The sequence below is a fragment of the Pongo pygmaeus genome, chromosome 12 (genome assembly GCF_028885625.2).
Source record: "Pongo pygmaeus isolate AG05252 chromosome 12, NHGRI_mPonPyg2-v2.0_pri, whole genome shotgun sequence".
Lineage (NCBI taxonomy): Eukaryota > Metazoa > Chordata > Mammalia > Primates > Hominidae > Pongo > Pongo pygmaeus.
Genome location: NC_072385.2, coordinates 64,609,233 through 64,622,913, shown reverse-complemented (window position 1 = coordinate 64,622,913; position 13,681 = coordinate 64,609,233). Strand labels below are relative to the sequence as shown.

At 43.2% G+C, this 13,681-nt stretch overlaps 1 protein-coding gene across 1 annotated transcript; it reads left to right on the top strand.

Moving 5' to 3' along the window:
• The first annotated feature begins 7,482 nt into the window (after positions 1 to 7,482).
• On the top strand, positions 7,483 to 13,056 carry LOC129030691 (gastrokine-3-like). The gene is given in 6 exon segments (XM_054476323.1): positions 7,483 to 7,494; positions 8,738 to 8,791; positions 8,973 to 9,107; positions 10,782 to 10,889; positions 11,908 to 12,049; positions 12,962 to 13,056. Coding segments are annotated over 6 exon segments (546 nt in total).
• The last annotated feature ends 625 nt before the right edge of the window (positions 13,057 to 13,681 follow it).

Here is a 13,681-nt window from a genome sequence, read left to right as displayed (position 1 = left end):
ACCGCCCCCAGGATTCAATGATCTCCATCTGGCCCCGCCCTTATTACAGTTCAAGGTGAGATTTGGGTGGGGACACAGCCAAACCCTATCAGGTGGGAAACAGAGTGGAGATGGTTCCAATGTTATAGTGCTTCCATTCCCTGAGATAAGAAAGACTGTGAGGCAGCAGGTTTGTGGGGGGTGGAACAATTGGAGATCACTTTTCAACAGGCTGATTTTTAGATCATTAGACATCAAGGAGAAACTTAGACATATGAGTCTAGAGCTCAAGAAAGAGACCTGGGCTGGAAATATAAATTTGGAAGTTGTCAGAGTAGAGATTATATTTAAAACCATGACACTGAATGCAATCATGAAATGAGCTAAATAGAGACCGAAGACAGGAAAGGCGCAGGAGCTAAGGTTGAGGACACTCCTTCATTTGGGGTTGGGAAGATGCAAAGCAGAAGGAGTGGTCAGAAGGATAGAGCAAAGCCACACACGTGTGGTGTTCAGGGGCCCATTGAGGGGTTGGAGGGGACTCAGCTGTGTCAAAGACTTCTTGTTGGTTAAGGAAGAATGGGGCTGAGAGTCGCCCATGCATTTAGTATTGTGGAGGTCATTAGATGTATTTAGGGCGTTTCAGTGGACTGTTTGAGCTTAAGCCTGATTGGAGTCGGTTCAAGGGAAACCAGGAGGAGACAGTATGAACCACTCTTTCAAGGGATTCTGCTGCTAATGGAAGAATAGAAAAGAGGGTAGTACTTAGGGTGGGAAGTGCAGAAAGGAGAGGAATTTTTTTTCTGTTTTATTTCTATCATTATTGTCATTTTATTTTGTTTGAATGTGAGAGGCAAAACGCATATATTTTTGCTCACAGGAATGATTTGGAAAAGAAGGAAAAAATAGGTAATGCAGGGAAGAGAAATTGATGGTGATAGAAATGCATGAGTGAGCCAGAAGGAATAAGGTCTGGGATCAAAGCAGAGGTGGAAACTAGGGCTAGGAACGCAGACAGCCAGTCCTAAGAAATAGGAGAGAAGTTAGAGTTTATACACACAGATGCTGGAAGGTGGGTAGGCATGGTGGTGGGAGGATATGGAAGTTTTTTCAGATAGCTTCCATATTCTCAATGAAATAAGGAACAAGTTTTATCAATCAGTGACCAACTTGGAAAACATGAAACAGTCTCAAGCAGAGAGAGTTTTAATGGAAGGAACTGGGTGCAAAAGGATGGAAGGACTGAAGAATACAATGGGAGAGAGGGGACCTCTAAGGTGACCTGTGACTTGCAGGCTGAGCCACTGCCAATGCTGAGCAGAAGCTACCTCCACTGTAGGTGCTGGAAATGCTGGTGTGGCTGGAACCTGCAGTTGCCTGCAAGCAGCTGCCATTGTCAAATCCAGAATAAGAATGATGTCTCCCCTCCTCCTGCTTTCTAATCTGTGTCAGGGCCTCCCTGGCAAATGCTAACTGGAAAGCAGCTGACAACAGTTTGGATAATGGAGTTTTGAGACTTCTGCCCCCTGCAATACAAGGAATATGTTGAAAACTCAGGAATCAAGCTAAATACCACAAGCCACACAAGACTGTCATCTGATAATGAGGATGGGGGACAGATATCAGAAGTTTGGGGAGAGATAAAAACATGCAGTAGTTGTCTGGCAGAATAACAGTGTGATTGGACTTGAAAAATAAAATACAATTTACTGTGAGTTTTAAGGCCACCCTAGAGGTAAGTGAATATGAATCTAAAGTTAGACCACTCAGCATAGCCACAAAGTAGGCAATGATGTGGTTTAATTAAGAGAGTTCACTGAAGGAAGAGTGGGGCAAGGGAGTTGAGGGTATATTCAAGAGAGTGATTATAACACAGGAAAGTAATTGGCCACAGAATTTAAGCTGCATATGGAAGGAAGTGAAGACATGGAGCAGGGGTAGATAACAGACATGTTTATGTACTAAGTTCTTATCTCCTCCACAAACTAAGAGTTCTTTGACATGATGGATCAAATCTATGTAGCTCTCATTGTATTCCTAACACCTAGAATTCCACCTAGCTCACAGTAAGAACTCAATAAACATTTGTTGGGTAAATGACCAATTGAATGAATGGATGCCATATTCCCTAATAGGCTGTCAGCAGTATCAGGTCAGGGACCATGTCTAGCGTGTTCCTTTCTGTCTCCTCAATACTATTGTAATGTCTGGCACATTGTAGATACTTTGATGTATTTGTTAAAATGAAATGAATTGAATCCATTGGAAAGGCAAAAAAGCAAACCCAGCAAACAAAAGAAGATAATATCATAAAAGATATAGGGTAGGCTGTGTAGGACTTGTAGACTCTAGCCAGAAGAGAGAGAGAACAAATGAAGGCCTGGTGGTGATCAGTATAATCCAGTAAAATGCCAAGTTCAACTTGAGTCTGAGAAGATGTTACACTTCCCAATCTGTCTCAGCTGAAGGAATGGAAAGAAATATGGCAGCACCAGAACAGGCAGGGGTCATTCTTGGCACAGGCAAAGACTGTTATTGATGCCAGGGGCAAAAGGAATGAAACCTGACTCAAAGTCCAGGCTCAGGGTTTGAAATTGAGAGTTGAAAAGCCAAAAAAAAAAAAAAAAATCCTCTCTCCTACCAACTCCCCCAATCCTAAACTTAGGATACAAGCAAAGCAGATGTATTGCCAACTGGGCTGTCCTCCAGGAGAGGGAAAGCCAGGCCAGCCCCGGGGAGCCCAAATGTGCTGACAGGCGAAGAGGAGTGGGTGGGAGCCACAGCAAGTGCTCCCTTATTCAGCCTGGGAGGGTTTAGCCCTGGACAAAATCATGAAGTTGGCAATGCTGGTTCACGAACTCTCAGAAGTTTGGCCTCTGGATCCCAAACAAGTCTTAAATCTCCTTTCCTTAATGTGAAGTTAAGTCCTGTAATGCTTCCCCATGTCCCTTTCAAAACTGCTTACAGTTGGAATAGATGACAGATCTCTGCTATGATAAACATGTCATCTCCCCTAGTTGACAGAAAGCTCTTTAGGGGAAAATACTTTGTTTTATTCAACTTTGAGAACTCCACAACCCCCAGGACCTATTCTGTAGAAGATGCTCAAGGAATGTTTGTTCAACAAGTGACTTAATTAATGAGTTAATGACTGGGACACTTCAATATATTATTTTTAAGGAGTAAGTTTTAAATAACTTATTCCTTCATTAGGAAAATGCAAATCAAAACCACGATGGGGTACCATCTTACCCCCACTAGGATGGATATAATCAAAAAAATAAGTTTTGATGAGGATGGTTTGATGGTTCCTCAAAAAGCTAAACATAAAATTACCATAGGACCCAGACATTACACACTCCTGGGTGTGTGTATACCCAAAAGAATTGAAAGCAAGTACCCAAACACATACATGTACACATGTGTCCACAGCAGCACTATTCACAATAGCCAAAAAGTAGAACCAACCCAAGTGTTCATCAACAGATCGATGGGTAAACAAACTATGACATATGCATACAAAGCAATAGTGTTAAGCGATAAAATGGAATGAAGTACTGATATTGTCATGTGAATGAACCTTGAAAACCACTATGTTAAGTAAAAAAATCCAGACACAAAAAGATATATATTGTATGATTTCACTCGTATAAAATATACAGAATAGGTAAATCCATGCAGACAGAAAGCAGATTGGTGCATGCCAAAGTCTGAGGGAAGGGAGAATGAAAGTAACTGCTTAATGGTTATCAAGTTTCCTTTCGGGGTGACGAAAATGTTCCAGAGCTAGACAGACATGATGGTTGCACAACTTTTTGGCTGTGCTAAACGCCAATGAATTGTCACTTCAAAATAGTTAATTTCATTTTATATGAATTTAACCTCAATTTTTAAAAAATTAGCTCTCTTATGGCATAATAAATTACCCAAAACATGAACACAATTAACATGTGTTACATTACACAGTTTTTGAGGTTCTGACTAGAGTAGCTCATTGGGTTTTAGTCAAGATGTTGTCCAGGGCTGCAGTCCTCTGAAGGCTTGACTGGGGCTGGCAGATTTGCTTCCAAGATGGCTCCTCACATTGCTCTTAGCAGAAGGCCTCAGTTTCTTGCTACACAGACCTCTCCATGAGCCTACTTGAACATCTTAAAACATGGCAGCTGGTTCCTCCAGAGTGAATGACACATGAATGTACAAGGCAGAAGTCACAATGTCTTTTAAGAACTAACCTAGAAAGTTCCATACCTTTATTTCCACAATATCCCATTGGTTGCACAGGTCAACTCTATTCAGAGTGAGTAGGACCTATACAAGGATATGAATTCCTGGAAGCAAGTATCCTTGGACATCATCCAGAAAGCTAGTGATCACACCCCATGCTCCCTTACATAAGAGATAATAATGAATTAATGCATCATCCACTCAGCCTAAATTTGACCACCAAAAGTGGTTCCTAAGGAGGCAGCCTTAGGAACACATGACAGAAAGCAAGGGAAACATTGCATGTGAATATTTTCTGTTGGGGGAATGAGTAGATCATGACTGAGTATGTGCAGAAGTTGCTTCATGCACATGTGTTATAATGAGAACATACATCTTGCAACAATTTACTGGAAACCCAAAGTTTCTTTGAGGCAAGACTCTCCTAAGTAATGGGAGTATTGATCTCTGATAACAAGACATCTAACTCATAATAGCATATTGGGGACGTTGTAAGAGAACGAAGGAAGGGGGTCTTGCCCCTTCTTCCTGTCTCCCAGTTTTCTTTCACGGGTTATTACATGCTAGCACATAGCTTCCTCAACAGTTCCTAGGCATGTCCTATTGCCCAAGCCCAGGGCCACTTCCCTCCCTTCTCTGAAATGGCAGTTTTGCCAAGGTTACAACCCTCAGCGCCCAGAAGGTACTCCAATAAGACAATAGGGACAGTTGTGTCATCTCATGAGTCAGAGCTTCCAAGATCCTGCCCCAATCAGATTGCTGATCAGCACATTCCTGAAAGTTAGGCAGATCACTGAAATGTTACCAAAGTCTTGGCTTGGGCGTAACACTATAAAACTATTTGGATGCCTTCATGGAAGCAAGGGGGCCGACAGCTGGCCACTTTTCATTTGGAGAGAGAAAAAAAATGATCAGGCTGTTCGAAGTTTTCAATTGAATAAAAAAATTAGAAATAAGAGAATTCAGCTTTGTAGAAGACTATGTCAACTGCCTAATAAGATGGGGTGGACTGGGAACCCTAGCTGCCAATTTACCTGGAATGAACTTCAGAAAGAAGTGGGATAAATCAAGCCATTAAGGTTGGGTGCACATAGAGAAAAAAATAAGTAGCTCAGGATAGATACAAGATGCTGCAAGATAATGTGTGCTAACATACTGTGCCTACCCAGAGGTTCCTGCTTTAGAGAAAATATTAAGGACAAAAGAATAGGCACAGAAACATCCAGGGAAACTGAGCCAGAAGGAGAAGAGCTAACAGGAGCACAGCGGGATCAGGGCAGTTGGTGTCCTGGAAGGCAGGAGTCCTGGGTTCCTGGATGTATATAAAAATGCAGGAGGTGAAAAAGGTGAGAGGAGAAGATCCACAGGGTAGAAGAGGGAGGAGGTTAAAAACAGCCATAGAAAACAAATGAATATAATCATAATTGAATACAGAGATGGAAAACAAGTGGCACATGCATGAAGAAGGCCAGGCGTCCTCATGTGTATCAGACTGAATGGAAAGAGCTAATGAAAAACAACCAAACCAAACAAGAATATGAGAAGGAGAGTTTGTACGTGGGCCATAATGATGTGATTGGGTTACTGACTTATATTTTTTATTTGCTTAGAGATTAGGGGAAAAATACAAGTATATGGGCCAGGCACAGTGGCTCACGCCTGTAATCCCAGCACTTTGGGAGGCCGAGGCAGGCGGATCACCTGAGGTCAGGAGTTCAAGACCAGCCTGGCCAACATGGTGAAACCCTGTCTCTGCTAAAAATACAAAATAAGCCAGGCATGGTGGCACATCCCTGTAATGCCAGCTACTCGGGAGGCTGAGGCAGGAGAATCACTTGAACGCGGGAGGCGGAGGTTGCAGTGAGCCAAGATCACGCCATTGCACTTCAGCCTGGGCAACAGGGTGAGACTCCATCTCAAAAAACAAAACAAAACAACCTACTCTGTGTCAGGTACTATTTTAAATATTAGACACTAGAACTACAGCAGAGAACAAAACAAAGTCTCTAACCTCACAAAGTTGATAATTAAGTGACATAAATGTCCAATTTAATATCCTGATCAGACAACTGTACAAATAGATATAACACAACAAAAAATATAAATAGCCAAAGTAAGGTACAGGCAAGGAACTGTGATGATTCCAACTTCTTTAATAACTTCTTTAATAATTCAATAAGTATTGAGTTTGTGGTCTGTGCATGGTGTTTTTGAAGTACTGAGAGCAATAGAGATATGAGTATGATATTATCTGAGCCCTGGGTGACCTATAGCCCCCTAAATGCAACTACTTGATGTTCCTGTGGCCAGTTTTTATTAGGCACTGTAAGGACTGAGCTGTCTGTCTTTCCTCCTTGGGTCATTCCAGTGCCCAGGCTTGCCCATACAGATCACATGTTCTCAGAAGAAGTATCTGTTTGGTTCTGGCCTTCTGGAATTTGATCCAGGTAGCTGGGCCACTGCCAGTCAGAGCTTGAGGAAAAAAAAAAAAAAAAAAGATAATGTATGAAAAGGCCTGAATTGATGCTTGACTTATTATATAAAGGCAATATTTTCCTATGTCTCAGGACTTCCAGGGCTAGTCAAAACGTTCTTTATGGAAAAATGTGCCCTGAAATGAAAGGTCAGAGGAGAGAAACCATGTAGCAGGAGCAAAATATCAGGACATCAGGAATGTCCACCAGGGTGGATGTTTGACGAAGTGAAATGAGGTCAGCTTGGTGGGTAGACAGAGGGCAGTGCAGGGACAACCACATGATTTTTGGTTTGGATGAAGAGCGGGACCAGACTGCTTTTCAATCAGTCTAATTGTGTAGTTCAGCCTGTTTCTTTTGGTTTCCTGAGGTTTGTCTCAATCACCCACACTGTTAGTAAAAACACTTTTAGGGAACTGAGAAGTAGAAACAGTGAGCTCATTGATTTTTATATCAGAACCATTTTGTGAGATCAATGTTTGCAATGTTCACCTTAGTTGCTAAGGTCATGGGCATACCAGCCCACAAAGATTTGCTCATATGCCATGTTTACCTTGGAACCAATGTTTAGCTTGGTATCAGGGTAAGGAGAAATACTCAGATGTAGTTAAAGAAAAGCAATAACTGTGATTATGTAAACTTGCCTTTTTTCCTCCCTGAATAGTATCCAGATCATAGGAAACTACCCGGAACCCCTTGTCATGGCAATAGCTGAAAGGCATAGGACTATATAAACCAGATTTAGAAAATAAATGGGACATAGAAAATTCTCCTATGCATGCTGTTGCGTGGGGTACGAGACACCATGAAACATCTTGTAAGTATACTTTCTAATTTCAAATGTAGGTGATTATGTTCTCAGAGCCAAACTAGCCAGGGAGAAGTTCTTTTTTCCCCATGGACTCTTCAAATTGAACTCAAGGGGAATTTAGAATTTTCAAATATTAATTTGAAAAAACATAGCCTCTCTGTTTTGGAACATCTGAACAAAGAGTCTCTCCCAAAGGAAGTAATAACTAAGTTCTTAAAGGTCCAGAATCCTTGGGGGTTACACAGATATTCATATTTTAGGGTCCTCTCTTCCTAGACTTGTCTTATTTACAAATTTCCAGTGAAGGAAAGTTTCAAATATATTTAATATATACCAACCCTAATAGTTTCATAAAATAGTGTTGCTATTTGCAGCTCATATATTTCCTCTATAAGCCTTACAGCATCATGATTATTCATAGAGTAGCTGTTTTCTTTTCTTTTGTATATGTATCTCACCTTTGTTTGCTTTCGTTGTGTGTGGCATATTGTGGGGTTGGGGAGAAGGGGAGTTCCTGAGCCTTCAGTAGACCAGATGAGGATGAGGTATGGAATGTGGGGAAACATTCATTGTGCACTTTCTCACCTTGTCCTGTTTCTGCTCCCACCAATTCTCTCTGACTTACTCTCTGATGCTTAAAATTCCCTCAACAAGCAAGGTAGGCCACACTGAGAAGAAATGATTAACTGCAAATATTTCAATAATTAGTCACATTTAATTGGCACAATCTGTTTCAAAATAAAGTGCAAATAAGTGGTTCATGGTCTTTTATTCTCAGGCAAAGTGGAGAATCTAGAGGAAAGGAAATCAAGAGGATATCAGTTTCCAGAGAGGGCAGAGAGGGAGTCTCAAATGCTTGGAAAGAGAGAGGAAGGTGCAGAAAAAGAAGACTGAGAACCTGAGTTATCATCACTTATTTTAAAATTTGGCCAGAGATGGTCCTTCCCCATGTGCGCATCAAGTGGTTGGTCAGGTTGCCTAATATTTAGCCCAGTGATTAGCAATACATGCAGAGTGAAGCAAAAGGTATCCTTGACTGAACTATATAAAGCTTTGTCTCCTGAGTAGCCAGCATATCAACCATACTGCGTGACAGTCTCCTGATACACTGGGTCCCCCATGCCATGAAAGAGGATGGGAGTTAGAGATCATTTAAAGAAGGCTCCAGCCCCAGCAGGGCTTGGGGCTCTGGACTCTGAGCTCACCTGAAGCTAAGGCAAAAGTGCTCTGATATTTGTTTCCATTTCAGGTCGCATCTTCCATCCTTGGGGTCTTCGTCCTAACCCCATCCCTGGCCATGATGGTGAGTAAGGATGGAGAGAGTTCAACCTGTCTAGTCCTCCTTTAGCAGAAGCATTTTAAAAGGTGATAATTAAGGGCAACCTCCTCAAATTTCCTGTGAGTACCCATAAAACCTACAAGGCAGGGGCGAAGTAGGAACTCTGAACTTTCAACTTTTCTCACTGTTGCTTGGTTTTCTCCAGAACATCCGTTTCAACCATCCTCTGGATGGATCTGTTGGGACTCAAATTATCTATATCAGTGCCTTCCAAGGTATGGTCAGCATCCGAGACAACAATATTTTCAGTGAATGGGACGGAATCCTGGACTACAAGAATGTAAGATGAGAAACACATTCATTACAATGTGAAAGAAAGCCACATCTGGTCCAAAATGTAGCCTTATGCTTTTCCAGAGAAAAGAGGACGTTTGCCTTCTCTAGGTTTAGGTCCTTGATGGGCATGCACATCACTAGGTAAGGGAACAGCTTTCCTGCAGTTGCAGTGACTTCTTTTTGAGCCAAAAAATATAGGGGGAATTCCAGCTGGTCTATAGGGATCCTACATCCCCTATGTTCCTGTGAGGTGTTGACTTCACACGGCCACTGAAGGCCTCTGATCTCAGAAGCCCCCATGTCTTGTAACTGGTATGTGCTGTAGAAGTTATTTTGTCTTGACTTCTGATTTTAATGTTAATTTCCAAAGAAGAAGAATGATGTATTTTCATTTTTAGAAATCTGACTACCACTTGCCCATCACTTTCAATGGTAAGACCTAGCAGAAAGACACAATATCGAGAAGGCTCCACCTGTATGCTTGGCCTGGCTCTCTGATAGAAAAGCACTATAACCACAGGGACATCACTCGGCCTTTGTGTGCCTCAGTTTCCTCCTCTGCAAAATAGCATCAATAGCTACCATTCCTACCTGGCAGGACTCTGAAGGATTAAGTGAAGCAGAAGCCCACACTTCTTGTTCTGTCCTGCAAGGCCCTGTCCCATCTGGCCCCACCCTCTCCCATCTGGCCCCACTCCCACCCACATCCATGACATTCCCTCCAGCCACTCTGGACATCTCAGGATGGGCACCTCAGGCACAGGCTTTCTCTCTGCTCCAGCCTGTATCTGCTGTGCTCCCTTCCCTGACCACGTTCCTCCCTAGTCACCTAACCCATTCCTGATTTCCTCAAGGAAATGTCCCCTGAATCCTGCTAGAGGGCACACAGTCTACACAGGCTAGTGATTTTCAACTCTGCTCTATGCCATGGAGACTTTTCTTCAAACAAAAATATTCCATGGTAGTCTATGACATGGAACAGCAGAAGCCAGGACTACTCTGGCTGGAGAAGGGAGACGCAGGCAAACCTTAAGCTCAGTCAGGCACGGCTGGAGAACCGCTGCTCTACTCCAGGCTGTTGAGAGGCCAGATGACAGGCCCAGGGACTCATGGAGGCGGATGGTCAGTGGCAGACCTAGGGCTAGAATCTGAGTCTAGAGGGCATGGTCCAAGGTCCTGACAACCTTGTACATTCAGAGAGCACTCCATAATTTTCACAGTGCCCTCACAAGCAGTTAATTTCTCCTCTTATCTTCACAGCAACCCTGTGGGAGAGGGGCTATTATTATTTCTGCTTTCAGATGAAAAAACAGAGGATTGTGGAGCCCACTGAGGACCATGATGGTTGCTAAGTGGCAGAACAGGACCTGCAAGTCAGCCTTATTATTAGATCTAATCCCCTATCCCTCCCATCCCACCTGTCCATTCATTGTGTGCAGAATTCCCCGAGAGATTCCTTTCCTCACCCACATCAGGGGACAGTGCCAAAAGCCCCAGGAGTAGCAGGGCTCTGAACGTGTTACCAGTCCTGATGCTGGCCTTTTTGTGGTGCCCAGAGTGGCACTCTGCTGGATGCTGTACATCAGTCAGAAGAGCAGCTGTGCCACATTGATAGAAAGTGGGTGTCCATTAATATTGTGACTGCATGAATGACGTGTTTCTGCTGTGTTGCTTTAAGGCTCTGTTGGCGGCTAAGCTATTTAACAAGATGGCCTGAGTCCTGGCCAAGATGGACCAAGCAGTCTTCCCAAGTTCGGATGACATTAGCAAGGCCCTGGACAAGCAGGTAAGTGAAGCCAGTTCACTGTGGTTCCCTTTTAGTTTGGTGTTTTCCAACTCTGCATCCGACCTCCTAGGACAAGGCTGTGCACATAGAGAGACTTGGATCATGCTTGTTCTTCATGCCCATGAAATTCCACCATCATACCAAGGACTCCAGGTGCAGTTGATGGCTCATTCAAGTCAAGTCATAATTTAATCAAATAAAAGTTCTATACAGTGATCTCATTTTGATGAATTCCAGAAGGGTTTGAGCTACATGTTAGTGAATATAAATTGTTGAATGTAAATATTAGAGTGAAGTGACAGAATATTCACATTCCCCTACCTTCTTTCTCCTCTGCCTACCCCCTAAACATATCCACACATATTCTCTTCAGTTGAAAATAAGCCCAGGACTGCTGAAGCTCTCTTCCCCTCAGCTTCTTAAATGACAAAAGTAGTCCAGTAAGTTAAAAACCAGCAGGTGGTCCTGGACAAGTCATTGAAATCTGCTGTCATTTGCTTAAGTAGCCTGCACAGCACATTTGGCCGACACTGATATCCATGGCAGGAGGTGCTGACTCTCCAGGGGTAAAAAAGATACACTTCAGGTCACATAAAAGTAAGGCAACTTACCAATTTTTTTAAAAGAAAAGCTGAAAGTATCCCATCCGATTTAACAAGCAAAAACATAATATAATGCAACAAAAAATTTAAAGCATCCTATATTTTCATTAGACATGAGAAAGCATTGAAGACCAAATGAATTATTAAGTTTAAAAGGGTGAAAGGAACAGACAGGAAAAGTTACCTGAACGCACAGGCAGATTTTTCTGGAGTAATGTCATCACCTTGTGGCCAGACAGGATATTGCTGTTAGAGACTCCAAGGGCATGTTTGGGTTCAGAGCTATTCTGGTCAATTTTATCACCCCATGCACTGCCTCCACTTACTCATGGGCCAGGGTCTCAGATCCTTTCTGTCCTGCCTGCTGTTCCACCCCCAAATGCTGTCTCATCATTTTGATGTGACATGCCTTCCAGGCTTTTAAGCGTTACCCGTCTACTCGCGGCCTGACCTACACTGTTTTACCCAGCCGGGTCAAGAACTTAGCGCAGTATGGAATGCCCATTAAGAACATGTGCAGAGATGACCCCACCTACTTTGCCTGGCAGCAAAAAGAAGGTGTGTTAGCAACTTAACTAGAAACCCAAGACCATGGGTGAGTCAAAAGGCACAGTATGAATTTCAGGTCATTGACAAATTCTAATAACAGTTGTTGGGTTCGTTCTATTTATTTGTTACTGGATATAAAAATAATGGGGCCTGGGATGTATTCCCCCTCTGGTTGCGGAGATGATTTCCTGACAGCGGGACTTGTTGAGAATGGGGAGCTGAGTTAACTTAGCTTTATCAGGAGGCTAAGTTCAGTCATCTCATCAGTGGGATTTGACAGTGGGTAGATATCCTCACTTGACCCAAAGCCTCATCACTCCCTGCCCAAGCAACACAGTGCCCAGCATCCTATCATTAGAGTCCCATTGCTCTGGGATCCCCAGTTTCCTCTTCTGCAAGCTGCCCAGAGGTTGGAAGGCAAAACTCTAATAGTTATAGACCACTCTGGAAAAGGAGCATCTCAGTGCCTGGCACTCCTGCTAGGGATGTGGTGGGAGATCAGTAGTAACCACCTTGGAAAACTACTAGACAAGACTTAAAGAGCTGCTTTCTAGTCCAGGTAGTCAGTAACCACTTCCCATTAGGCTGCTGTCAGTCACTTACATCTTAATATAAGTTAACCCAACAAACAGGGCTTCTTCATAACAGGAGGATCCAGCAGGAAAACAGGGAGAACTTGAGGGGCTGGGGTTCAGAAGGATGATTAAGGATCACTTAAAGAAATAGAAAAAGGAGAGGTGAGGCCAATGATTGCAGGGGCAGGCAGTAGTAGGATCTTTCATTTTAGTCCCAGTCTTTTGCTAGAAGAGCTGTCCTGAGCACTACAACTGTGTTAGTTGCAACTCATAATATAGCCACTCTATTTGGGGGTCTTAAAGTGCTATTTTTTAAAAATAAAAATCCTTCTCTTTCTTTTTAAAGGTACTGCCCTGGCAATTGACCCTGATTCTTGTTTTGAAATCCAACTTCTGTCCTTTATGGGACTCTTCATCTGCGGTGAGATTCCTGGGCTCTGAACCTCCAGGAGGGCTGTTTGGCATGTGGACTCACCTGGCCTGAGGCCAGTGCTAGGACCCGGCCCTCCCTCTGCCTGTGGGAAGCTGCTCCTTTTAGTCTTCTACCTTCTGCCTTTTTTCCCAGTACCCAGCTCTGTAATCTGAAAAAGTGTGTCCACTTTCTCCCTCTGGGTTAGAACAATAAAGTTTCTTGCCTCACTGGTCTAGCAAATGAGTCCTCCCTGGCTGCCCTGTCCCCCTCAGCATTCCCGGCTGCATGCAGCCCGGGACCTCCCACTCCGGCATGGTGCAAAGGAGCTGGCACCTCTCCCAGGATGTCTCATCTCTAAGGGCTTCTTTCTGGGGTATCTCTTGAGAAATTTCTTGAGAATTTTAGCCAAAAAAAAAAAAAAAGAATCAATCAATCAATCAAAAATAAACAAAGACACTAGCCATAGCACAGACTTAGCTGTTGGGTCTGAGGCTATATCTCAGTCTCCTGAAAAATTGGTGCTGAGATTCCAAGGAAGCCTATTCTCTGTGGTGGCCCAGCCTGAAAATCCCTGTGAGAGATCCAGGTAAGCCTCCCTTTGGAACTGGCCTAAGCCCTTTAGTGGTAACTCCTAGGCATTTCTCTCTGTTGCAA